Source organism: Pipra filicauda, unplaced genomic scaffold, assembly GCF_003945595.2.
Source record: "Pipra filicauda isolate LSUMZ 115617 unplaced genomic scaffold, ASM394559v2 scaffold130_size2058158_pilon, whole genome shotgun sequence".
NCBI lineage: Eukaryota > Metazoa > Chordata > Aves > Passeriformes > Pipridae > Pipra > Pipra filicauda.
Genome location: NW_024103774.1, coordinates 1949459 through 1976439, shown reverse-complemented (window position 1 = coordinate 1976439; position 26981 = coordinate 1949459). Strand labels below are relative to the sequence as shown.

The 26981-nt window shown below is 47.5% G+C and overlaps 2 protein-coding genes across 4 annotated transcripts; both read left to right on the top strand.

Annotated features, from left to right (window-relative positions):
* Positions 1 to 463: 463 nt before the first annotated feature.
* Positions 464 to 14383, top strand: LOC113999653 (myosin-6). 3 transcript variants are annotated; one of them, XM_039378194.1, is made up of 38 exons: positions 464 to 664; positions 1146 to 1289; positions 1847 to 2003; positions 2172 to 2199; positions 2295 to 2415; positions 2483 to 2575; positions 2677 to 2740; positions 3294 to 3392; positions 3540 to 3643; positions 4221 to 4359; positions 4445 to 4713; positions 5012 to 5182; positions 5326 to 5635; positions 5742 to 5815; positions 5952 to 6039; positions 6124 to 6241; positions 6329 to 6452; positions 6662 to 6798; positions 6886 to 7012; positions 7126 to 7254; positions 7343 to 7585; positions 7816 to 7992; positions 8094 to 8239; positions 8322 to 8412; positions 8687 to 9076; positions 9166 to 9292; positions 9395 to 9513; positions 9930 to 10126; positions 10337 to 10520; positions 10595 to 10760; positions 10838 to 10962; positions 11045 to 11353; positions 11433 to 11636; positions 11843 to 11968; positions 12057 to 12332; positions 12738 to 12833; positions 13312 to 13440; positions 14274 to 14383. In XM_039378194.1, exons 1-38 carry the CDS (start codon positions 464 to 466, stop codon positions 14376 to 14378), a joined length of 5907 nt encoding a protein of 1968 aa, XP_039234128.1. In that variant the 3' UTR covers positions 14379 to 14383. The 3 variants fall into 3 exon arrangements, with proteins under 3 accessions (XP_039234128.1, XP_027599053.1, XP_027599052.1); XM_027743252.2 differs by lacking the exon at positions 14274 to 14383 and adding an exon at positions 13534 to 13643 and having other exon boundaries at positions 2295 to 2403; positions 5754 to 5815; positions 13312 to 13446; XM_027743251.2 differs by lacking the exon at positions 14274 to 14383 and adding an exon at positions 13534 to 13643 and having other exon boundaries at positions 2295 to 2403; positions 13312 to 13446.
* A 17-nt stretch (positions 14384 to 14400) lies between these two features.
* Positions 14401 to 26981, top strand: CUNH7orf57 (chromosome unknown C7orf57 homolog). Its single transcript, XM_039378196.1, is given in 8 exon segments — positions 14401 to 14923; positions 15482 to 15661; positions 16448 to 16556; positions 16686 to 16848; positions 22067 to 22167; positions 23257 to 23393; positions 24392 to 24406; positions 25558 to 26981. Coding segments are annotated over 7 exon segments (765 nt in total). The 5' UTR covers positions 14401 to 14923; positions 15482 to 15495; the 3' UTR covers positions 25632 to 26981.

The following is a 26981-nucleotide window of genomic DNA, read 5'->3' as shown; positions in this document are numbered from 1 at the left end:
ACTGTAGGGGTCTGCCCATAGCTATAGGGGGTCTGTGCACTGCCATAGGGCTCAATACATGGGGAGATGCATGGCTACAGGGTTCTGTGCATGGGGCCATACACCACTATGACGGTCTGTACTTTGCTATTGGGGTCCCTGCATGGCTACAGGGGTTCCTGAATTACTACAGTGGTCTGTGCATGGGGCAGTGTGTGACTATATGGGTCTGCAGTGGGCTACATGGCTCACTGCACATCTGTAGGGTCCAACCCATGGGGCTGTGCACAGCCATAGGGCTTTGTGTCTGGCTATAGTGTCTGCCACAGCTATAGAGATCTGGGCACAGGTATGGGAGTCCATGCATGGCAATGGGGCTGTGGTCAATGGGGTTGTGTGGGGCCACAGGGTGGGGGGTGAGACCCCACAGCCAGAGTCCCACAGCCCCTCAGGTGATGTGAGGCCCCTGTCTGTGTGGGGCAGGATGGGAGATGCAGTGCTGGCGGCACTGGGGGCGGCAGCTCCCTTCCTGCGGCCAGGGGAGCGGGAGCGGCTGGCATCGCAGACCAGGCCCTTCGACCCTCGCAGCGAGTGCTTCGTCCCCCACCCCCGTGAGGAGTTTGTGCGGGGGCGGGTGATGGGGCGCCAAGGCGGGGAGGTCACCGTCCAGACCGAGCTGGGAGAGGTGGGCAACTGAGAGGGTAGAGGAGGGTGAGGGCAGGGGGACAAGGGGTCACAGGGAACAAAGGGTTAATCGGGGTGAGGGGATAATGAAGTTAAAGATGGGAGGGTTTGATGGGGGTGTAGGCATGAGGGGTGATTGGTGGTGGGGGATGAAAGGGGGTTGGGCTTCATGGAGGGTGAGGGGTTGGTGGGAAGCTGGGGGGCGAAGGGTTAAGGAGGGAGGGGTTAATGGGGTGAAGTTAATGGGGAATGGGTTAAAGGAGGGAGAGGGGTTGAAGGTTTTTGGGGGTGTAAAGCGAGGAGGGGGAGACTAGGCCCATTGAAGACCTTCCAACTCATGAGAGGTGCCCCAAAACCCATAGAAGATTCCCCCACAACCCATGGAAGACCCCTCACGCACAGAGCATCCCCAACCTACAGGGTGCCCCCAAACCATGGGACATCCCACAACTCCGACCCCCTTGTCCTCCCATTCCCCCTAGACGATGACGGTCAAGGATGCCGACGTCCACCAGCAGAATCCTCCCAAGTTCGACAAGATCGAGGACATGGCCATGCTGACCTTCCTCCATGAGCCTGCCGTCCTCTACAACCTCAAGGAGCGCTATGCCTCTTGGTTGATCTATGTGAGTCCTCCCACAAGCACCTGGGGCACCTGGGAACTGGGCATGGTCTTCCCCACAGCCTAAGGTGTGGATGGAAGCTAGTGACCCTTCCCTAAAACTCTTGGGGTACCTAGAATCAGGTGGGCTTTCCAAAGAGCCTATGGGCCACCTAGAACCTGGTGGTGTATCTTCTCCATGGACTTTGGGACACCAAGAACCTGGTGAACCTTCTCCAGCCCCCTTGGGCCACCCAGACCCAAGATGTTGCACTCCTGAACCATTTTGGCCACCTAGACCTGAGATGTCCCATCCCCTGATCTAGATCCAAGATATCCCTTCAATAGCCCCCTCGATGTGACACACAAGATGTCCCACCCCTGGATCCTTTGGTCCACACAAGATGTCCCATCTCTGGATATTGTGGGCCACCCAGACCCAAGATGTCCCATCTCCATCCCCTTTTGGCCCCCCAAAATCATGATGCCCCTTCCCCACATCCCTTGGGCCACCTAGACCTAGGATGTCCTCATCTGGTGGGGTGGCACCTCCAGGCTCTGACCCACCTGACCCTTCTCCAGACCTACTCAGGACTCTTCTGCGTGACGGTCAACCCCTACAAGTGGTTGCCTGTTTACAACGCTGAGGTGGTGGCTGCCTATCGGGGAAAGAAGCGGAGTGAAGCTCCACCCCACATCTTCTCCATCTCTGACAATGCCTACCAGAACATGCTGACAGGTAGGGACCTCCTCTGGGGACCTCAAACTAGAAGACCCCACCCCAAACACTGGATCCTGACCTAGACCTCGCCCTCACCTGGAAGGATGGAGAACCTCAATCCCAACCCCAAGACCCCAAAGATGCCTCCTAACTTCTTCCCACCTGACTCCTTTCATCTCTTGGCAGATCGAGAGAACCAGTCCATCCTCATCACGTAAGTCTGTCCCCGCCTGATGCTGCCCCATAGTGTTGAGGTGTGATAAAGGAGCCACCATGATATTCTCCAACATCTCACTGTTGCCACCCTAGTGGAGAATCTGGGGCGGGGAAAACAGTCAACACCAAGAGGGTCATCCAGTACTTTGCCAGCATTGCTGCCATCGGCGACCGCAAGAAGGAGGCAACCAACAGCAGCAAGGTGGGGCCTCAGGTCACGCACCCCCAGCATTGAGTGTCCTCCAATGGCATGCACACCCAGGATTGTTCCATCCCACCAGGGCACCCTGGAGGACCAGATCATCCAGGCCAACCCTGCCTTGGAGGCCTTTGGCAATGCCAAGACCCTCCGCAATGACAACTCATCTCGATTCGTGAGTGTTGGGGGTGGGATCTATGGGGCAGAGTCTGTGGGATGGGGTCTATAGTGTGGGGTCTGCTGGGAGGCTTCCACCTCCTGCCACTGCTTTTCCAGGGGAAGTTCATCCGAATCCATTTTGGGGCCACCGGGAAGTTGGCATCAGCTGACATTGAGACCTGTGAGTGGGTTGAGAGGCTCCATGAAAGAATGTCGGCAGTCCTTCATCCATCCCTCCATGGACTCATCTATTCATGGATTTATTCATCCATGCTAGGACTTATCCATCTATGGACTCATCCATCCATCCATGAACTCCATCTGTCCATTCATCCATCCCTCACTCCATCCAGTCAGCTCTCCATCTCCAACTCTTCAACCCACCATCCATCGGATCCTCTGTCTCCCATTTTTTTGTCCTTCCATCTTGTGTCTCCCTCTCTCCTTCCTTCCCTCCCTCTCCACATGTCCCTTGATGGATGCCCTCTCTTGATGGATTCGTAAGACACTGTCCTGTTGTCCATCCATCCATCTATCTTCTCATCCCACCATCCATCTGACCTTTCACCTCCACCTCCTCATCCCTCTGTCTCCTCATCCTACCATCCAGCCATCCCTTCTCCATCTCCTCATTCTATCATCCATCTCTCCATGTCTCCATCCATCTCTCCATGTCTCAATCCATCACCTCCTAATCCCAACCTCTACTGTCTTTCTCTCCATTCCCACCCCAGATCTCCTGGAAAAGTCCCGTGTAATTTTCCAACTGAAGGCTGAGAGGAACTACCACATCTTCTACCAGATCCTCTCCAACAAGAAGCCAGAGCTGCTGGGTGAGTTGGGCGCTTGGCCTTGGTCTTCTCCTTCCTCCCCTCCTAAATTTCTCTGCTCCTTCTTGGGGCAATTGAGGGTGATTTGGGGCTGTTTGGCCACTGGAAGTGCTTAATTTTTTGTCTCCATCCTGGGCCACCACGGAGCAGAGATGCTTCTCATCACCAACAACCCCTATGACTACAGTTATGTCTCCCAAGGAGAGGTGACTGTGGCCTCCATTGATGACTCTGAAGAGCTATTGGCAACTGATGTAAGTGGTGGGGCGGGCAGGTGGACATCCCCTGGCTGAGGAGAAGGCGAAGCGCCAGGTGGATGGTTGAGATGGTAGAAGAGGGATGGATGGAGGAGAGGAGGGATGTAGGGATAAGAGGTGGAGGATGGGAAGGGTGGAGGGCAAGGGAGATGGTGGGTTGGTCACATGGGATGATGCAGGATGAGGGACAGAAGGTAGGAGAGGAGAGTGGTGTGGGTGGAGGAGGTTGTGGGTGGAGATAAAAACAGGTGGGAGAGTCCTTGGGTGGACAGATGAGTCCACAGGTGGACAAGTCCTCAAATGGATGGATAAGCCCATGAATGGATGGATGGAGTTCATGGTGGATGAATGAGTCCATGGATGGATGAGTCTGTGGATGGGTGGGTGGATGGATGGATGCAGTACTCAGATGGGTGGATGGATGAGTCCATGGATGGATGAGTCCTTGGATGGACAGACTGACAAGTTGGAAGGGCAGAGGGACACACAAATGCTGGCCAGCAGACGGCTGTGACCTCAGCTGGATAGAGTGGGTGGCAAGGCCCTCTCCAACCTGCCTCCACCCGCCTACCAGAGCGCTTTTGATGTCTTGGGCTTCACTGCCGAGGAGAAGGCTGGTGTCTACAAACTGACAGGTGCCATTATGCACTTTGGCAACATGAAGTTCAAGCAGAAGCAAAGGGAAGAGCAGGCAGAACCAGACGGCACTGAAGGTGAAGCAGGTGGGGGGAATGACATAGGTTTTGGGGTCTCCAAGTGAGGTGGGACCTGACAGCATGTTTTCTTCACACTCTGCAGATGCCGACAAGTCAGCCTACCTGATGGGGCTGAACTCAGCTGATCTTCTCAAGGGGTTGTGTCACCCCCGTGTGAAGGTGGGCAATGAGTACGTCACCAAGGGGCAGAATGTCCAGCAGGTGTACTACTCCATCGGGGCTTTGGCCAAGGCTGTGTATGAGAAGATGTTCAACTGGATGGTGGTGAGGATCAACAACTCTCTGGACACCAAGCAGCCACGGCAGTACTTCATTGGTGTGCTGGACATTGCTGGCTTCGAGATTTTTGATGTGAGGACTGAGGGGGTGGCAGGGCAGTGGCATTGCTCCTCTTGGGGTTTGGGTTGATCCAACTGGGTGTTGAGCCGATCTTCTAAAGCTTCAGGGGGAACTCCAGTGGAGACTTACCCTCTTTGGGCCTTGTTTTGACCCTGCTGGGTGTTGAGTTGACTTCATTGATACTACTGGGCATTGTGTTGATCCTGTTGGGTCTCAGGTTGACCCACTAATCTTGGGTGTTCTATTGACCCTGTTGGGTGTTGAGCTGACCCAGCTGACCCCATTGGTCATCTCCTCTTTCCTTCCCCAGTTCAACAGCTTTGAGCAGCTCTGCATTAACTTCACCAATGAGAAGTTGCAGCAGTTCTTCAACCACCACATGTTCGTGCTGGAGCAGGAGGAGTACAAGAAGGAGGGGATTGAGTGGGAGTTCATTGACTTCGGCATGGACCTCCAGGCCTGCATTGACCTCATTGAGAAGGTGCCACCTCCCCCCAGGGCTTCTGGGGCTGAAGGAGCTGCTGGGGAAGGGCCCTTCCAGTTGGAGCTTGCCAGGGACCCCAAAGTTGGGCAGTTGGGTTGTGCTTGGTGTTCACTATGACCAACAAGGTCTTCTCTTCCCAGCCCATGGGGATCATGTCCATCCTGGAGGAGGAATGCATGTTCCCCAAGGCCTCGGATATGACCTTCAAGGCTAAGCTCTTTGATAATCACTTGGGCAAGTCGGCCAACTTTGGGAAGCCACGCAATGTCAAAGGGAAGCCAGAGGCCCACTTCTCCCTCATCCACTACGCTGGCACGGTAGACTACAATATCATTGGATGGCTGGAGAAGAACAAGGATCCTCTCAATGAGACAGTGGTGGGGCTCTACCAGAAATCAGCCCTGAAGCTCTTGGCCAACCTCTTCTCCAACTATGCTGGGGCAGACGCTGGTGGGTGGATGGATGGTTGGGTGATGGAGGGATAGGTGGACAGAGAAGACCATTGTCCATCAGAGTTGCCCTGTTTCCTGTCTCACCCCACCCTTCTTCTCCCCAGGTGGTGATGGAGGGAAGGGGAAAGGAGCCAAGAAGAAAGGTTCCTCCTTTCAGACTGTCTCAGCCCTGCACCGGGTGAGGAATCTACATAGTGGACCCAATGTGGGGCAACACAAGGACAAGCTCCCACATGGTGGATCACCCCTCCAGCACTCCAGCTTCTCCCCTGCTCTCCCATTGGTCAGCCTCTTCTCTCCTCCCTTCTCACCAGGAGAACCTTAACAAGCTGATGGCCAACCTTAAGACCACCCACCCTCATTTTGTTCGCTGCATCATCCCCAATGAGCGGAAGGAACCAGGTGAACAAAGAGTGGGGCTGAGGGCAGGGAAAGGGGTGGTAGGTATGGCTTGTGGCTGACCTCACCTCTCTAACCCATCACCAGGTGTGATGGACAACCCCCTGGTAATGCACCAGCTCCGCTGTAACGGGGTGCTGGAGGGCATCCGCATCTGCCGCAAGGGCTTCCCAAACCGCATCCTCTATGGGGACTTCCGCCAGCGGTAGGCACAGAGGAGAAGATGTGGGGAGGGGATGCACAACCCCACTAGGGCTGATCTCAGGGTTTTCCTCTCCTCTCTGACCACCAGGTACCGCATCCTGAACCCCGCTGCTATCCCCGAGGGGCAGTTCATCGACAGCCGCAAGGGTGCTGAGAAGCTCCTGGGATCCATCGACATTGACCACAACCAGTATAAGTTTGGACACACCAAGGTGAGATCTCATGGTCCTTCCATGGTTCCATGACCCATGAGGTCACATGGACCCATGGTCCCACCATCGATGTGTCTACCTGCCCGTCCACCCCACCATCCATCCCTCTGTCCACTCATCAACTCATCAACCCATCCATCTGTCTACCAACTCTTCCACCAACCCTTCCCAACCAACCCACCCTCTCACTTGCCTCATTCCTCCACCAGGTCTTCTTCAAGGCTGGGCTGCTGGGGCTCCTGGAGGAGATGAGGGATGAGCGTCTCTCCCGCATCATCACCCGCATCCAGGCTCAGGCCCGAGGTCAGCTCATGCGCATTGAGTTCAAGAAGATCCTGGAGCGTCGGTGAGAGGGGAAGGGTCTCTCTCCTTGAGGAGGAAACTGGCGGGTCACCAGGCTTGTGGTGTAGTGGCATCGGTCTCCCCATTCTAGGGACTCACTGCTGGTGATCCAGTGGAACATCAGGGCCTTCATGGGGGTGAAGAACTGGCCTTGGATGAAGCTCTACTTCAAGATCAAGCCCTTGTTGAAGAGCGCTGAAACAGAGAAGGAGATGCAGGTGGGAGGAGGTGGTGAGGCAGGCGGGTTGAGACCCAACATGCATTGGGTGGGGTTGATGGATGGAGGGGATTGGATATGCTATTGGTCTCCTGGGCTTTGTGCCTCCTTCAGAACATGAAGGAGGAGTTTGGGCGGCTGAAGGAGGCTCTGGAGAAGTCAGAGACCCGGCGGAAGGAGTTGGAGGAGAAGATGGTCTCCATGCTGCAGGAGAAGAATGACCTTCAGCTCCAAGTGCAGGCTGTGAGTGAGGCTGCCCCCCAAAACCATGTCAGGTGTGTGACTACCACCCTCCCATGGCCATTCTACTTCACCTGCCACTCCAATACAGGAGCAGGACAACCTCAATGACGCTGAAGAGCGCTGTGACCAGCTGATCAAGAACAAAATCCAGCTGGAGGCCAAGGTGAAGGAGCTGACAGAGCGACTGGAGGATGAGGAAGAGATGAATGCAGAACTGACAGCTAAAAAGAGGAAGCTGGAGGATGAGTGCTCAGAGCTGAAAAAGGACATTGATGACCTAGAGCTGACTCTGGCCAAGGTGGAGAAGGAGAAACATGCCACAGAAAACAAGGTAAGGTGGGGAGGGGCCTTGACTTCAAGCTGTGGGGATTTGAGTCAACTCAGCCTGGTTGTGTTCAGTTGAGGAGACCCAAGGCTAGTTGATCTGGGCTACATCAAGACTCAGAGTTCTTTGGGTTCTCCACCACTGAAGCGGTCTCATTAGCCAAGGACAACAGCAAGGTCCCCCAGCTCTTATTTTACTCTTGGTACCAAGCTGGAGGCCTGATGTTTCTTCTGCAGGTCAAGAACCTCACAGAGGAGATGGCTGGGCTGGATGAGACCATTGCCAAGTTAACAAAGGAGAAGAAGGCACTGCAAGAATCTCACCAGCAAACACTCGATGACCTGCAGGCGGAGGAAGACAAGGTCAACACCCTGACGAAGGCCAAACTCAAGATGGAACAGCAAGTGGATGATGTGAGTGTGGGCTGCTCCCAACATGGGTACTGCTGAAGAGGTTACTGGGGAAGAGATGATGAAAAACTGAGGTCTCTCCCCATTTCCATGTTTCCACGCAGCTTGAAGGCTCCCTGGAACAGGAGAAAAAGATCCGGATGGACCTGGAACGCGCCAAAAGGAAGCTGGAAGGCGACTTGAAGCTGACCCAGGAGAACATCATGGACCTGGAGAATGACAAGCAGCAGCTGGAGGAGAAGCTCAAGAAGTAAGGCTGGACCTCCTTCCCCAGCTTAAACTGGTCAGGGGGAGAAGGCAAGGACCTCACTGCTAACTGTCTTCATCTGCAGGAAAGAGTTTGAGATCAACCAGCAGAACAGCAAGGTTGAGGATGAGCAGGCACTGGCCCTGCAGCTCCAGAAGAAGCTGAAAGAGCTGCAGGTGAGGGATCTATTCTCTGCTTAGTTGCGTTGGGCTGGAGAGCCTCCAACTGGTTGTGTTGAGGTGAAGAGTCTACATCTGGTTGGGTAGAGGTAAGGAGCTCCCAGCTGGTTGATCTGAGTTAAGTTTACAAGTCTCCAGCTGGTTGGGTTGAGTTGAAGACTTTTCAGCTTGTTGGGTTGAGTTGAGTTAAAGGCACTTCAGCTGGATTGGTTGAGTGGAGAAGCCAGGTGGAACCAAGTCTGCTGACAGCATGTCCATCCCCTGAGCACAGGCACGGATTGAGGAGCTGGAGGAGGAGCTGGAAGCAGAACGAACGGGTAGGGCCAAGGTGGAGAAGCTGCGCTCAGACCTGTCACGGGAGTTGGAGGAGATCAGTGAGCGTCTGGAGGAGGCAGGTGGTGCCACATCAGTGCAGATTGAGCTCAACAAGAAGCGGGAGGCAGAATTCCAGAAGATGCGGAGGGACCTGGAGGAGGCCACACTGCAGCATGAGGCCACGGCTGCTGCGCTGCGCAAGAAGCACGCCGACAGCGTGGCCGAGCTCAGCGAGCAGATTGACAACCTACAGCGTGTCAAGCAGAAGCTGGAGAAGGAGAAGAGTGAGCTCAAGCTGGAGCTGGATGACCTCAGCTCCAACATGGAACAGCTGATCAAGGCCAAGGTAGAAGGAGGCCAAGGTGGACACCTCATCTCCACCATGGGCATCATCCTCCTGCTTCATCACTCCCCTCCATCCTTTCCTCCTCCAAGGTGGGTATGGAGAAGGTCTCTCGCACCATGGAGGACCAGGCAGCTGAACACCGGGCCAAGCTGGAGGAGACCCAACGAGTCCTCAATGATACCAGCACCCAACGGGCTAAGCTCCAGACCGAGAATGGTGGGAACTCTGACCCACCACACCACCCATCCCACATCTTCAGCCCCTGACTTGCATCTTCACTCCCTTCCACACACCTGAAAACCTCCCCTACCTCTGCAGGAGAGCTGTCCCGCCAACTGGAGGAGAAGGAGGCCCTTGTCTCCCAACTAACCAGGGGCAAGCAGTCATACACCCAGCAGCTGGAGGACCTGAAGAGGCAGCTGGAGGAGGAGATGAAGGTGAGGTTCGTGGGGTGGCTGAGAGGGTCTCCAGGAGGGTGACAAGACAAGGTGTCCTTCACCCTCATGGTGGTAGCACCAAAAAAAAGCAAGTTCAGGCTGGTTCAGTTGGGTGGTTCCATCTATGGTTCCATGGTTGAGTTGGGTTACATTTGTTCTAATAGCTGATAGGGTGGACTGAGCATGCCAGTTGTGAGGCACCTGGGTTGGTCTATGGGTGGTTGGGTGCCACTGGACCAGGTAAAGTTGAACTGGGCCAAACTAGAGATACCCATCTTTAGATCTCTATGGGCCTAGAGGTGCTGAATTTGGTTGGGATGGTCTAGAGAAGGTTGGGCTGAGAAAAACCACTGCTTACACAGTTTGAGGACCTAGATGTAGCTTAAGCTCACTTTCTCCTCACTTCTCTCTCCCAGGCCAAGAATGCACTGGCCCACACCCTCCAGTCGGCCCGGCATGACTGTGATCTGCTGCGGGAGCAGTATGAGGAGGAGACAGAAGCCAAGGCTGAGCTCCAGCGCTCGCTCTCCAAAGCCAACTCTGAGGTGGCACAATGGAGGACCAAGTATGAGACAGATGCCATCCAGCGCACCGAGGAACTCGAGGAAGCCAAGTAAGTCATCCCCCCATGAAGGGAGCTTCTAGGGGGCAGGGGAGAGCAGAGACTCTTCCACTGGAGAAGAAGGATCTGGAGAATGTAGAGGGACTTGGAGATAGCAGAGGAGATCCAGAGCAGAGCCTTGGCCAACTGATGGGTGGAAGAAGGTTTGAGTTGGTGCACTTGGTCCATGGGTCACCACAGCCAGGTTGTCCCCCGGGACAGGAAGAAGCTGGCCCAACGGCTGCAGGAGGCTGAGGAGGCGGTGGAGGCAGTCAATGCCAAGTGTTCCTCTCTAGAGAAGACCAAGCACCGGCTGCAGAATGAGATTGAGGACCTGATGGCAGATGTGGAGCGGTCGAATGCAGCAGCTGCTGCCTTGGACAAGAAGCAGAGGAACTTCGACAAGGTGAGAGGACATGGTGGTGAGACACAGCAGATGGGGGACATGGGGACAGAGGGTGACCACTTGCTTGGGCCCAGATATTGGCTGAGTGGAAGCAGAAGTTCGAAGAGTCACAGATGGAGCTGGAGGCATCGCAGAAAGAGGCCAGATCCCTTAGCACTGAGCTCTTCAAACTGAAGAATGCCTACGAGGAGTCGCTTGAGCACCTGGAGACCTTCAAAAGGGAGAACAAGAACCTCCAAGGTAAGACCATGGTCCTCCCCATGCCCAACTTGTTCTCCAACATCTTTACAAAGTCTGACGGGATCTCACCTGAGCAGAGGAGATTTCGGACCTCACGGAGCAGCTGGGTGGCAGCCACAAGACCATCCATGAGTTGGAGAAGGTCCGGAAGCAGCTGGATGCTGAGAAGCTGGAACTTCAAGCAGCGCTAGAAGAGGCTGAGGTGTGACAAGCCACGTTGCTGTGCATCCCCATGTTCTCCTGGTCTCCTTTGAGGTTCTCAATTTTCCCTCTGTCCCTTCCAGGCCTCTCTGGAGCATGAAGAGGGAAAGATCCTGAGGGCCCAACTGGAGTTCAACCAAGTCAAGGCAGACTACGAGCGCAAGCTGGCCGAGAAGGACGAGGAGATGGAGCAGGCCAAGCGCAACCATCTGCGGGTGGTGGACTCGCTGCAGACCTCACTGGATGCTGAGACCCGGAGTCGCAATGAGGCCCTGCGGCTGAAGAAGAAGATGGAGGGTGACCTCAATGAGATGGAGATCCAGCTCAGCCATGCCAACCGTGTGGCTGCTGAAGCCCAGTCCCACTTGAAGGCAGCCCAGGCTCATCTCAAGGTGGGATCACTGACCTCTAAGGAGATCCTCCCAGACCCTTGGAACTGCTGGCTGACATCCATCCCATTTGTCCCAACAGGACACCCAACTGCAGTTGGATGATGTGGTCAGGGCCAATGAGGACCTGAAGGAGAACATTGCCATCGTGGAAAGGAGGAACAACCTCCTCCAGTCTGAGCTGGAGGAGCTGCAGGCAGTGGTGGAGCAGACTGAGAGAGCCCGCAAATTGGCCGAGCAGGAGCTGATTGAGGCCAGCGAGAGGGTCCAGCTTCTCCACTCACAGGTGAGACCTCATGCACTTTCAAGGAAAGAGGTCACCTGCATCCACAGGTGTGGGATTCTAATGAGTTGAGTTACCAAGATGTCCAGATCCTTGAAGCCTCCAGAGTTTGCACGAGGGGGGGAATGGCCTCTATGTCCTGGGGGGCTTAAGAAAGATGGGTCAGCAGTTCCACAGACACCTCATGAGATCCTCTTCTCCATCTCCAGAACACCAGCCTCATCAACCAAAAGAAGAAGATGGAGGCTGACATCTCCCAGCTGCAGACGGAGGTGGAAGAGGCCATCCAGGAGTGCAGAAATGCTGAGGAGAAGGCCAAGAAGGCCATCACTGATGTGAGTGCCGTGGTGGGAATGACAGCTAGGATATCTTCCAGTGGAGGGTAATGAACCTCCTTTTCTGCTTGCTTCTCTCCTTGAGTAGGCAGCCATGATGGCAGAGGAGCTGAAGAAGGAGCAGGACACCAGCGCCCACCTGGAGCGGATGAAGAAGAACATGGAGCAGACCATCAAGGACCTGCAGATGAGGTTGGATGAGGCCGAGCAGTTGGCCCTCAAGGGGGGCAAGAAGCAGCTGCAGAAGCTGGAGGCCCGTGTGAGGGAGCTGGAGAATGAGCTGGAGGGTGAGCAGAAGCGCAACGCTGAGAGCATTAAGGGTCTCCGCAAGTCTGAGCGTCGTGTCAAGGAGCTCAGCTACCAGGTAGGGTACCTGGGCTGGCCCTTTGTCCACAGGGCCTTATGTCTGATGCTGTACATGACATATAACACGGCTGACCTGGTAGCCAGAGAGACACTGGGGAACTAGACCACCCACTGCCTCTATGTCCAATACTGTGGTGCGACCCAGAACATGGTAGGCCCAGAGGCTACAAGCCACCCAAGCCACTTCCCACTGTTCCAGTATAAATGGGGTCTTTGCATGACCCAGAACCTCAGGTGGGACCTCATCAGGGCAAAAAAGACACCTTCACCCAGGGAGACATCATACCTTCTGTCCCACAGCTGAGGCCACTCACAGATCTAGAGGGGCTCCACTCCCCAAGATTATCTCTGTCTCCTGACCCTCACTGCTTTGGCAGTGACACATACATGTCTCACCCCACAGACAGAGGAGGACCGCAAGAATATGGTCCGGCTCCAGGACCTGGTGGACAAGCTCCAGCTGAAGGTCAAGGCCTACAAGCGACAGGCAGAGGAGGCGGTGAGCAGTGGGGGGGCAGCTTTGGGACCACCCCCAGGAGGGAATGGCATCAGGTTGAGGTGAGGAACAGGATGTAGGGAGTAGCAGGTGACCTCAGAATGAGGTGGTCAAGAGGTGTGGTGTCAGGGGTTGAGGAAGGTGGGTGGTAATGGGATGGAGAGACCATGGTGGGACATGTGAAGGTTGGAATAATGGACGGATGGAAAGAAGATTGGAAAAAAGGTGAGACAGAAGGATGACTGACTGGATGGCTGGAGAAGTGGTTGGAAGTTTAAGCAGGTTGGATGGATGGATGGAAGGATGAATGGATGGTTGAGTAGATGGTTGGATGGCTGGAAGATGGGATTGCTGGAGGGACAGGTGGGTCCATTGTGGACCAGATGGAGCAATTAGAATTTTGGATGGACAGAGAGCAGAGGGGGTGGCAGGAGGACAGATGAAGCTGTGGGGCAGCCCTGCTGACGCCCCTGTCTCCCAGGAGGAACAGGCCAACACCAACCTGGCCAAGTTCCGCAAGGCACAGCATGAGCTGGACGAGGCAGAGGAGCGTGCCGACATCGCTGAGTCCCAGGTCAACAAGTTGCGGGCCAAGAGCCGTGACATTGGAGCCAAGGTGGGACTTCCCCTTGCCCCACAGCTGCCCCACGGCCATCTGACCACTGCTCCATGCTCACACTCCCTTTTTCTCCTTCTCTATCAGAAAGGACTCAATGAGGAGTGAAGCTCTGGACTCCCAACCATCCCATCTGAACTCCCAGCTGTCCCCTGTAGACTCCCAAGAGCCCCACCCCTGCTTCTAGCCCCCCAAGCTTGGTCAACCAATAAAAAGCATTAAGCAGCAGCAGTTTGTGTGGGGATGGGTTTGTTTGTGAAGGGTGAGATTGCCACACGGCACAGAAGATACATGGAACATACACAAGTTAACCAACCAGTGTGCAACCTGGCACGCCCCACAGCATGATGCAAATAGCCCTGAGCAACAACAAGCCTTTGAACTAATCAAACAGGAAACAGTTCATGTAGTAACCCTTGGGCCAGTCCAGGCAGGGCAAGACTTAAAAAATGTGCTCTCTACTGCAGCCGGGGAGAATGGTCCTACCTGGAGCCTCTGGCAGAAAGTACCAGCAGACACTTGGGGTCTCCCCCTAGGTTTCTGGAGTTGGGGATACAGAGGATCTGAAGTCCACTCTACTCCAACTTAAAAAGAGATATTGGTAGCTTATGAAGGGGTTTGAGCTGCTTTGGAAGCGATTTGTACTGAAGCATAGGTCCTGGCATCCCGGTTACTCGTGTTGGGTTGGCCGTTCTAAGGGAGAGTCTCCTCTACACAGCTGCAACCGATGCTACACGCAGTAAGTGGGTCGGACTGATCAGAGACAGAGCTCCAATAGGAAACCCCCAGTCGTCCAGGAATCCTGGAAGCGATCACGAACTGTCCAGAAAGCAAAGACTAAACAGTATAGAATGGTAAAGGGCATGGAAAAGGGGATGGGTTTTGTACGGGTTTCAGCTGGGATGGAGTTAATTTCTTTTTCTTCCCAGTAGCGGCGCGATCCGGGTGGGCGCCTCTCGCGTCGTCTCCGGGCTCCTACCGCCGCGAGTAGCGGGCATCGCACCGCCCTCGGCCGCCCGTGGAGGGAGGGAGGAAGGAAGAGAGGAAAGAAGGGAGGAAGGAAGGGAGGGAGGAAGGGCCCTCATCTCGGCGGGGTCCGACTCCTCCCGCGACTCACCCTCGGGGCCCGTCCCGCCCGTTCCCTGGGGGACGTCGGTCCCCGGTCGGGTAACCGCGGTTCGGTCTCTGAGCTGCGGTAGCGGGGGGACCCTGGGCAGCACCAGCGGGAGAGCGCCGGGGCGACGGGGTGGCGTAGCCTTAGACAGACCTGCCGTGGGGCCGGCAGCGGGCGCCGGCTGGTGCCTCCGCGCCCCTGACGCCGGCGAGAGGCAGCGCTTTGGGTTGTTGTTGTTCGTTGGGGCTGAGTTTGGGCACAGGCAACGCGTGTGTGTGCCCAGAGGCTGCTCAGCGGGCTGCAGCCTGGAAGCGGTCGCCTTACACCGACGGAACGGCATCAGCTGCACCTGGAATAGCTTCGGTAAGTGTCTGTTAACCTTCCATGGCACAGTGCCTTCGACTGGCTTTTTCTTGTTTGCTTTCTGTCCGTTTTACCATTATGAAGGATTTATTTGTATTTTCTTTTGCTCACTAGAAGTTGAGAAAGTAATGTATGGAGACGAAGGGTGTTGAGTGTTGGTTTTTAAAATGATTTTTATTTGAGGATCGGGTTTGGTTGTTTTACACATAAAGACCTGCAAACGGACAGGTGCTGTTTTTGTTAATGCATGAAAAGGAAAGGAAACCAAAGGCTTTAGTGTTTCTTGCTGTCTCCAGTGCCTCTTGCTGCTTTTGGTGCCCTTGGAAATAGTTTTCTGATTGAAGTGAATTAGAACATTTTACAGGAAAACTTGAATGCTGTTTCAAAACTGAAACAAAAATGCTATATCCCCTGGAATAAGCAAGCCTGGTCTTTTGTCTCCAAGCTGAAATGTAGCACCTCATTCATGTTCCAGGTGGGCTCAATTTGTCAGTTGCCTGAAAAAGGGATGCTAGTAGTTAACTTTTACTATAAATATTTTCTTTTCCATTATCACAGGACGGTAATACCCCATGCCACCAAAACAACCAGAGAAGAGCCCACTTCCCCCAATATCCCAGAGGCTCAGTGACCTTTCAAAAGCTCCCCATGAAGTGCCACCTTCTGGGTGCCTCAAGAAGTGGATCAAAGACACTGATTCAGCTTATGTGAGGCTGGCAAAGCAAGGAGGCCAACCTGGTGAGCATCTGTCTTGCTTCTTTGGTCTTCCTTAATTTTCTTTGGCTTTGCTTGAGTGTCGTATAAAGTACTTGTAGATGCTACAGAAGGATCCTCTGGACTTTTGAAATTAACCTGTGGAAAAAATGAGCGAATGAAAGTGTAGAGGTCACCTTGTCAAGGCATCCTTGCTGTCTGTTGTGTATGGGTACCCTTTAGCAAAACATACGGTCTTGACCTGTGTTTGGTCTAAATGGATGATGATGGTCTGGCTGCATTTGAGTGAGGTCTCTGCAATTTATGCTTGGGCTACTTAAATAGTGGCCTAGTGAAAATAATTTCACAAAGAAACATAATCAGAAAATGTAGTAGAGGTTAATAAAGCATTTTTTTGTAATTACTTCATTTTGTTACAGTGCTGTACATATTCTGTTCTTGTACCAGGGTGATGTGTGGGTTTATTAATTCCTTTTTTATTGAAGAAGGAAGCTTGAGGAACTTGAGCAGATGCACATTCAGAGAAACAAATCCAGAAATATGAATTAACTGAGCAGCAGAAACATGTCAAAGCATTTAGAGCAAGACAAACAAGGTACAGTTGGAACACAGTGCTACAAGGTTCTGTCTGTATTATCAAGGGACACAGTGCTGCAAGGTTCTGACTGTATTATCAAGGGACACAAATGCTCCTTACTGAAGAAAGCAAGCATTTCTTCCTGACAAAACAGCAACCTGAAAACAAAGGTAATGCTTCTGCAACCAGAGAAGAAGTCAGAAAAGTAGCGACTTTTGTCTTTTTCTCTCCAGACCTACTGAAGCACTACACTCCCGTGATAATGAAGTCCCCTTCAGCAGCATATGCTGCACCCGACTGGTACTTACACCACACCAGTCCCCCAGCGATGGATGAGCCATGGTAAGCCTGCTGAAGCCCCACATAGCATCTTGGGTTCTGTCTTCACTTATTAACATTTCAGAATACTTCTGTACTAAAGTGCAAGATTTGTATCCCTGGCGCAAACAGGTGTTAAATCTTTGCCTGCAGGAGCTCTGTTTCCTCTCTACCAGAATATATGATTCACAGAGAATTTAAGGCTGATGACCATCGTGGTAACACTTATGAGGCAAGAAGAGGGCCTTTTGATTTTGATACAAAAAGTGTTTGGCAGCGGGATGCTGAGGACAAAGAAAATGCAGAGAAAAAGAAGGTAGGATCGAGAGGCACTCTATGACGATGCTTTGTAGAGCTTGTGAACATAGCTCTGTCTGGGCCTGTTGCTTCTTCTAGAAGGGAAGCTGTAATCCACACAAGTTTCTGTATTCCAGAAGCAATTTTTGTATTGCTGTTAGAGAATGAGAAGAAAGCCATGTTTCTCTTAAATGCTGCAGATGTAGCATAAGAACCAGAAACACGGTGTCCAATCACATATGGTGCATATACTTCAGTATGAATGAAAGCCACTAGTTAGTTTCTATCTTCTTATGCCTTATTGCCCCTGCAATTCATTCTTGGTGAAGAGACTTCTTGTTAAGTAATCTTGAGTGAAGAAGAAAGAAGAAGGAGATAAGAACAGAAGATTGTTCTGAAAAAGGAGTTTGGTTTAGTTTAAAATGCAAGAGAGTGCCCAAAGATACTGCACTAGCTGTCTTTGAATGAAAGATGTATCCAAGACAAAGCAGGCATAGCTATGTCCAGAACAAACATTTCTGTGCTGATATTTGTATTTTGTCCTGGAAACCTCTCTGCCATCCTCCCTCTTTCATCCTCCCTGCCCCTGTCTATTTTAGATGCTGAAGCCTTGTTTTTTAAATATCCTCCATAATCTTGGTTACCACATTTCCATAGGTCTTTGGAGTATACATGGAAAGGCATTTGATGTACTTGGACACTAGTACCTCTCTTCTTGAACAGAAGGGCAGATTTTGCACATTTTAGGAAAAAAAAGTCCTGAGCCTTTGCTGAGATGAGTAATTAGTGCAAGTTCAGAATGATGACTTGTGTAAATGGGACCACCTCATTACTGAATAGGCTCAAGAATGTTTACTTAATCTGTGTCAATAGGCAAACAAGCAATGTATGTTTAAACTGTAATTTGCCTGATTCTTGTTGGTGAAGCTTTTTTTCAGTCATAGATTTAAGGCACTGAAAATAAAAACTTGGCCTGCTGCAGAGCCTCTTAAAGGATTGAATTAGGACAGACAGGAAGTGCTGTCCCTCACTCCCTTACTTAAGAACCAATTATCTTAAGTGTTTTAAGGGTCAAACTCAACTTTGATAACAGTAAGAGTAATTAAAATCCATGTGGTGACTTGTAAGTGAGACTGAGGTCCATTTCAGTTTGGATGGAGCTTGACTGAGATCCAGTTTTATTCACTCATGCGATTGAAAGCTCCCGTGTGTTTTATTTGTCACTAAATACAAAGTGAGTATATGTTGTATATTCAGCTCAGATTCCAAATCTGCCGAGGCCTTGATATATAATTTACACTATTCTTCCAAAAGCTGAAGTTGAGTTTTGTCTAAAGTTCTAAATCTACCAAATGTTTCTGTTTAAGGTTAGGTGCCTGAGAATCAGATTCTGTGTTGCTAGGTTTAGCTCTACCTTCACACCACCATCTCTGATATGGCTGTCCTTCACAGAATCTTTGTTGTACCCTGAAAAGTGTATTGTGTATCTTGAAACATCACATGGTGCTTCTTTCACATCTATTTCTTGTATATCCTCTTTTGGGAGGTTTCTATCCTGTACTCTTAGAGTACCTTCCCAAAGAGTCTTCCAAGTGAGGCAATGAAACAAGCCCTCCCAAACAGTCTCAATTTTAGTTTTTTCACTGTGCATCTTCTAAGAGATGTATTCCAAAACAACACAGGCAAATTTTTAAGGAATATTCAATTTATTTATTTGACTACATGATGATAGTGCAGCAGCAAACTAACTCAAATATTGAGATTGAATGTATTGAAAACGTTTCTCAGTCCAGTCTGACTAAGTATTTATTCAAAAGAGAGATACATGATGCAGTCATGGAGTTAAATCCCAAAGGATGCCCCTAGGGACAAATGCAAAACCATTTTAACCTCTAAAGGTACCTCTTCAGCTGGAAGAAGAAAACAATGGAAACACTGTTCCCAAGTGGGTCCCTGCTCTGGAGATTTAAACCTTTATGATGCTTTGTTATGAAGTATTAATATCTCCAGTGTTCCTCATGGTTGTTGCTGTGTAGAGGACTGGAGATCAGGGGGACTATTACATGGTTTCTCCCTGCCTCAGGATGGATCTTGTAGTTCCTCCTTAACACCTTAATCACAGTGGTAATTTTCATTCTGCTGGGAATTTTGCAAAGCAGCAAAGATGTGCTAGTGCATGAAGGACTTAGCCTTTGTGCTCGTGGCAAAGTGATGGACTTCTGACCCAGGAAGAAGCAGCCCATGGGAATCTCATGGAGTTTAATAAGACCAAGTGTAAGGTCCTGCATCTGAGTTGGGGCAACCCTGGTATCAACACAGGCTGGGGGATGAACAGATTGAGAGCCGCCCTGCTGAGAAGGACTTGGGAGTGCTGCTGGATGAGAGGCTGGACATGACCCAACAATGTGTGCTCACAGCCCAGAAAGTCAATTGTATCCTGGGCTGCATCAAAAGCAGCACAGCCAGCAAGTCAAGGGAGGTGATTCTGCCCCTCTACTCCGCTCTGGTGAGATCCCACCTGGAGCACTGCATCCAGCTCTGGAAGGACAGGAAGGACATCGACCTCTTGGAGTGAGTCCAGAGGAGCCCATCAACATAATTAGAGGAATGGAGCACCTTTCCTATGAGGACAGGCTGAAAGAATTGTGATTGTTCAGCCTGGAAAAGAGAAGGGTTCAGGGTGACCTAATTGCGTCCTTCTAGTACCTGAAGGATGAAAGAAAGACGGAGAGGGACTTTTACAAGAGCATGCAGTGACAGGACAAGGGGCAATGGCTTCAAACTGAAAGAAAATAGGTTTAGATTAGATTTTGGGAAGAAATTCTTTATTATGAGGGTGGTGAGGCACTGGAATAGGTTACCCAAAGAAGTTGTGTATGCCCAGTCCTTGGAAGTGTTCAAGGCCAGGCTGGATGGAGCTCTGAGCAACCTGGTCTAGTGAAAAGTCTCCCTGCCTATGGCTGAGGGTGTTTGGAATTAGATGATTTTTAAGGTCCCTTCCAACCCAAACCATTCTGTGATTCTGTGGTCCTTTTGCCTGTGCATCATCTGTCCCAGCTGGGTTGGGTTGAAAATGCTGTGACCTTAAGAAGGAAGGAGGCCTGTATATGGGTGGGAGATCAGTTGGAGGTGGTATCAGGGTTTGCATTTGCATTGCTGCAGGAAATCTCCCTGCAGCACTGGTAAGATTACTACTTCATCTATGAAGGAGGTGTTTCAGGCACTTGCCTGAAATGTCTGTGTATATATGCATACATATATAGGTGTGTGTGTGCTGTAGCAAAAGGATCGCTCATCTGGGGTCAGGATTTTACCTCAGGGAGAGATTTGAAATCTAATCTAGAATTTTGTCCTTGATCACAGGGAAGCCAGGATTTCATCTGTGAGCTTTTACCTTTCCATGCTGGCTGCAGGTATCCATTGTTCTTCATATACCAGCCAGGCACAATACATACTACATTTCATGTTTCTTGAATCTGAGACTAATAAATGTGTATGTATAATAAACACAGTAATTTTTAAAGTATGTTGTTGCTATCTCTTCGTAAAGGAAGAAAACACTTTAAACCAAGAACATGTAAAAAAAGTAATTAACTCTTTAATTACTAGACTTCCTTTCCTAGTGCTTCTCTTCAGTGCTAAGAGGAAAGTCTCATCTCTTTTCCATCTGCTATTTGTATATCCTGACTCTCAAACTGAGTTATGTTTCTGTGATGCCCTGTGTGCCATTCTGCCTTCAGTATGTGACAAATGTCACCTGAGATTGTTTTTGGTTGTTTTGTTGAAACTGTGGGTAATTGTGTCCAGGATCTGAAACTTCCATTGCGTGCCAGGTCTGAAATGGTTCAGTCTAATGATAACAGAAGACAGCACTAGCAATTTTGCACAATAGGATAGCATTTTTATAATGTAAAGCACAAATAGGCTGCTTCAGCAGAGAATAGTGTTAATGGACTTGAAAATCAGTTCTAAGCAGCTGCTGCATTTTTTAACCTCTAGGCTGGACAACAGACCCCTCCCTTTTTATCTCATGTAGCTGCGCCTGATGTCACTGCATGCTCTTGCTAGTATCATCTCTTCTTTGACAAATATCCCAGTTTTTCATTTCTTTAAGCTTCAACATAACGTCGTTCAGGCTGAAATCTAGTAGCCCATCCACTTAGTCTTTATCAGATTCCGAAACTTCTTCTAGAGAAACTCTGACTCCACTGAAGTCTGTAGGGGTATCAGCACTGACTTTACACATGTATTTGCACTGATGTCCTTGTTCAGAATCAGTGGAACTGTCTGTCCTAGCTTCACTTCCTTCGGATACTAAGAAAACTTGCACTCTCTGAACGTTTGGATCTGCTGTTTTTTTAGAGGCTTCTTAATTAGTTCATTGATTAGATGTATTCAAATACAATTATACTTTTCTTTGCATTTTCCGTACTCAGTGTGCACAGGCTCCCTGAGGGAAGTAAGTTGACCCTTTAGAAGCTGTTGATTTTGAACTAAGATAAAAATAAACAGCTTTGATATGTGTTGCTAATGTTTCTCCATTTCTTTTCGGTTTTCCCACTTTCAGTTCTAGAATATGTGAAGTCTTTTCACTGGCTTTCTAGATGTCATCTTATCTTTCTGTCTTTTCAATCAAGACTGAGTTTCTTTAACTGTCATTGGCAATCGAAAGATGATAAAAGTAAAATACACTTTTCTGTTGTAGGCTTTCCCCAATATATGTGCATTTGTTTGAATTTCAAACCTCTAATTAATGTACCAAAAGAGTTTTCTTATTATATGGGATGTTTTATGCTTTTTATTAATTTAAAAAAAAATTAGTAATTAAGCTGGAAGTTAGTTGCTGGTCCCCCTGCCATTAGTAAAACCGGGCTGTTTTCATACACTGCATACAGAGAAATGGACCAAAATGAGAGGTTGCAATGGGTAAGTTTGAATTTGAAGCTTAATTTTGTGTGGAAATGTACTGTAAGGGAAAGGGTTGTGTAGAGCACATTATGGAGAGAACAAACAGCTAATCTTGTAGAACAACTAACTAAGGGATTGCTTTATCTTCTGCTGTTCCTCTATTCTCCGTTACTATTACTTATGGAAATAATATAGGTAAGACATTGAAATATGAAGATGTTTAGAGGCTGTTAATATCACCCTCACTTTTAAATGCTGTACTATCATACAATCTTCTTGGTTATTTTTTTCATAACTCCTTTTGTTAAGCTAAGATTTCTCTAACACAGGTGAAGCTCCCAGCTATAAACCCTAAATATCCAAGCAGAATGCCAAATGTTTCTACAAGCAAGGAATTTAGTGGGGCAAATAAGCTTTCCTTTCCACCTGTGTAAGTAGTACACTTATGAAATTCATTAAACACCTAAGCCTGCAACTCTTTATGTATGCAAGTAATATTACTTCTCATGAAATTGCAGAGATTAGTGGATATGTGTACAGACATTGTGGATCCTTGCTGCTACTAAATTTGCCATCATATGTGGTGCTAAAATAGTTTAAAAGCAACTAAAATAATAGTACTTTAACTAATATAGGAAAGTTATTCAATGTAACTTTGCTTTAGGAAAACGAAGCATACAGTTGCATGTCTTTATGTAGCACACTTTTATGGTATTCTAAATTGTCTGCGTTTTTTTTCACAATACCAGTGAACAGATGAAAACAATAATGCACGTTGTTAGTTTTGTAAGCACAGGTTACAGACACAAGTAGGACTGACATATTAAGGAAAGACATAAACCGCAGTCTATGCAAGGTCAGACACAGCAAAAATACTGTCATGAACTCATAGAAGAGCTGTTTTAAGCAAACTATTCTATCATATGTGATGTGATGTAATCAAATCATCAACTGTGTGTGCAGCTGAACTGTTTCTGCATACTTTGTCTTAGAAATTTATTACTTGGTCATCAGTAATCCCAGTATGTTTTAGAACTATGTTATTGATGCAAAATCAGTAATTAAACCATCAAATGAATTTAAGAGCAAATCTGTGACAAAATTCCACCTTTGTGCAGCACAGAGTGAGTACTGTCAGCCTTTTTACTTACACATTCTTTGTGGGATTTCCCTTTTGCATGTCTTTGTCTCTACAACCAGTATTATACATGTAAAATTCCAATAAAATAGATAGGTCTTCTCATGTAAAGTTATACAGCACTTAATCAGGCACAGTTGTATGGTTTTTTTGTTTGGTTGGTTGGTTTTGGTTTTTTTCTTAGATGATTACACGTAGACTATATGTTTTTTGTTATTTAGATACAAATGATAAGGCTATAAATGGTTATAAATTTTGAAATAATGTTATAATTAGAAATAAATTATAAGGCCTTTTCTGTGCAAAATAAATTTTTTCCACCTAATTACCACTTTTGTTTACTTATGCTTTTGTTTTCCTTTAATATACTTGTACTTACAGGCCTGCTCAGAGAAAAATTTAAGCAGTAAACTTTAGCAAATTAATTAACAATGGTTATGGGACTGACTGGTTTCAGCAGTGTACTGGATGGGAAAAAAAGATTCGAGAACCATCAGAAAATAGCGAACAGTCCAAAGGTAACATTGAAAGCTATTTCTTTTAAAATGGGTTGGGCTCTCAAGGTAACAGCAGAGGGCAGCCTGAATAATTTGTGCGGTTCTCTGGATGTGGTGAGACGCACTGAATTGCTGTGCTTACTTTACAATACCTTATGACCAGCTAAAGAAAGAGTGCTCCTGTTTGTAGTCAGCGAAGGCAGGTGCTTTCATGGAGTTTTTTCATCTCTATAATTGCAGTTTGCTCTGTTCCAATCCAGGGGTTTCTGTGTACTGATACAGGGGATTCTGTGTGATGTGTTTCTGTAAAATGCTGCAGGGACAAAGCCATCCTGGATAAATTTAAGCAGACTGTAAAATATTTGTTGCCTGTTTGTTATGAATATTCTTTTGCCCCTAATATTTTTCTGGAAACTTCTGTCACAAGTATCATTAATACTCGTGTTTAAGAAATAGATCACTGTTCATAAAAATTTGTCAAAATAAATATATGCACATTGTTGAAGAGAGTGGAATTGCAACAGTTTAAGAGAAAAAAGTTATCCAATACTTACCTATGATTTCAAACCTTACTTTGTCAAGCACAGTGATAATAGCTATGAAAGACATCACTTGAAGACACATATATAAAGGTTATGTATATAAAGGTTAAAGGGGAGGAAAATTCCCATTACTTCTGTCAAAGACCTTTTACTTACACTTTTTACACTGACTTGGTAACCATGGTTGCTATATCACTTTTGTATAGCAATCTTTTGAAATGCTATTGAACATACACATCGCATGCACCAGATTTTTTTTTTATTTTATTAGTATCAGGGATTCATTTTATATACAGTGGGAATTATCATGATTCCCTTGATTCCCTTGACCTTGATATTTTAATGTGTGAAAGTCTTAGAGGCCAAGTATTTTAATATCTCTGACATTTTATATCTTTCTAAATTCATCTTTGTGTCTTCTATTAATATATTTACAGTATTTTTTTTTGTTTATTTGTTTTTTATTTTTGTGTGCAGAACCTCTTCCTCCAGGTGAATATCAGAATAAAGCAGGCAAACAGAGAACTAGAAGTTGTGTGGTTTTGTTCAGAATAAAAACTGCTATAAAACTAAGGGATGAAGCCAGATCTCGGTCTGGACCTGAAGGAGGGAGCATAACCTGAGAAGCCACTCTTCAAAGTCAACTTACCTATCTAAACTCTGATCACGCAGAGGATGCTGCTTTGGGAGGCACAGTGACCCAACAATTCAACTGTGGAGTCTAAAAGTGCTCTTCCTCAGCCTGAAAGAGAGCCTCGAATATTATTTTCTTTTTCAGATTCTCTTTAACTTTCTTGTGCACTGACATTTTTCTTTCCCGTTACTGTGAGGAAAATGAAAGGATTTTGGATTTCAAAATCTCAAAGTCATTAATTTGGTGACAGTTGATTTCTTTAATGTGTGCCTCTAATGAGACATTTGCAATATAAAGAAAGCTGAAGATTTTTCAGAGTAATCATGACATTGATTTGGTTATACCACTTATGCATAGAGAAAAAAATTATGGGTACACCATAAAGGCTGCTGAAAAGTCAGTGTGCTGCACAGATTGATATATAGATACATATTATTTTTTAGTTCCTTTTTCCAGTTTTTAGATAACATTACACCTGCTTTGCATTACCCTCCTTTGCAATCATAGCTATTCCAGTTGATTCTGTATTTCAGTGTAAAAGGAGATATTTTTTAACGCTTTTAACAGTTTTGTGCAGACATGTACCTTGATTCAGTTTTGACCTTGTCCTTTTCATTCTTTTAGGTGATAGCTGAAGGTAGACTTGTATTTTTTTCCCTCTTGTGTACTTTTGTCTGCTCATCCAAAACAATTGTCAGCATGAGCACCTTGCAACTCCCTTTTGAGACAGAGCTTTCTCTGTTTTCACTTACACAGAATAAGTCCTAGACACATCAGGCAGGAGATACAACCCATTCTATACGTAAATCTATAACCCCTTTGTGTTAGGTTATAGATTTGCATCATACTGCAAATTTCACAGGTAGCTTGTCTATCTTGTTAATTCAAAATTAAAACTACTGTAATTTCCATGCATTTTGGTGTGAGGGAGAAAAAAAAGTTTTAGTTGACTTTTTTATTCTTATGGTTGAAGTTATTCTGTGAACATTAATCTTTTTTTCTATTTCAGATTCAGAGCCATCTCAGTCTGAGCCACCACCTGCAAGCAACTTAAAGCCACCATTTCAGGGATGTAATAAGTAACTTGAAAGACTGTTAGGGAAAGTAAACCCTTGTATGGCCTATGTAGTGCACTATTTACATGTCTGTTAGATTACTTTTGTGGTTGAACTCATCCCTGATTGAGAAGTTCATTTCGTTTATAAGATGGATGAACTTCATTGTGCTTGATTACAGCAAATTTTAAAGTACAAGCAACAGCTGTTAGTGCTTATTCCTAGACTTTTTGTTAATATAATAAACAAAGCAAAACTGCATTTTTGTCCTCCACAACTCGGGCTGCTTTGCTGATGTCAAATAAGATTACCATATTGCTGCTGACTTGAACAGACACAGGTGTGCTATCGATGTTTAAAAATCATCAAGTTTCTTTAGTATACTTATGATTTATGCCACAAAGAAAGGTGAAGGGCAACTGTGTGGTATGGGATGAAATGTAAATAGAAAGAACTGAACTGGTATGGATACTTGCAGTAAAAAAGTCAAAGCTTCATTGGAAAGACTGCTTCTTAATCCCCAAAATGCATTTTTTTAGTCCAGGTACTCAGCTTTCTATGACAATTCTGTTGCTATGCCTGCTGCAGAACTAGATGATCATAGTGTTCAAACACATAATTAAGTTAAGACCTGATGGCATTTTTTGTTATAGTCTTGTTATATAGAAGCTGAATCATTGGTTAACAGTGATGTGGATTCAGCAAATATGGTATCTGCACTTTCAGCTGTTAAATAAAAAAATTATTTATCCTGAAGTCTTGACTGCAACAAAAATATTATATGCTAGATCTCCATGTTTATTCACACTAGTAAAAGTTTGTACTTTGAAATAACAATGTATAGAAGTTGTATTTGAATATTCTGAAAAAGTTAAGACACACTGGTATTTTAACACTTGCTTTTTTATCTACTTGGATTAGGATATATCCCTGAAATCTTATTAATAATTAAATATTTATTATAAAGTCCATTAGAAAGGATGCAATTTTATTTTCATATTTTTTGCTAGTACTGCGAAAAGTGGAATTTTTAATAAACCGATAATTTTCCGAATTTCCTCTTCAGAGTACATTCAGTACATTTGACACCCTTGAATCCAAGGGCTGAAGATTCCAAAATGTATTACGAAATATACATTTCTTCGAACAGAATGTTTAGAGGATTTGGCTTAATATTGCTTTTCTTTAGAACTTTGATGTGAAAGTTGATTGGAAATAGGTAAAACTATTGCTAATCTGAACCCTCGAAATTTTCAGCAAACATAGGTGGAAGTTTTGCTGTTGATGTTGCTAGATCCAGCACTCAAGTCCATCTTTACTGTTCATTTGGAATTCAACTGTCCAAGTTGTATTTACAAAAATAAAAGGCTAAAACATA

Excerpts from the sequence above, each read along its gene's own strand:
- LOC113999653 (XM_039378194.1), top strand. The coding sequence starts at position 464 with ATGGGAGATGCAGTGCTGGCGGCACTGGGGGCGGCAGCTCCCTTCCTG. Across the intron at positions 5,636-5,741 it reads CTATGCTGGGGCAGACGCTG|GTGGTGATGGAGGGAAGGGG; the intron begins GTGGGTGGATGG and ends TCTTCTCCCCAG. Across the intron at positions 11,354-11,432 it reads CAGCCCAGGCTCATCTCAAG|GACACCCAACTGCAGTTGGA; the intron begins GTGGGATCACTG and ends TTGTCCCAACAG.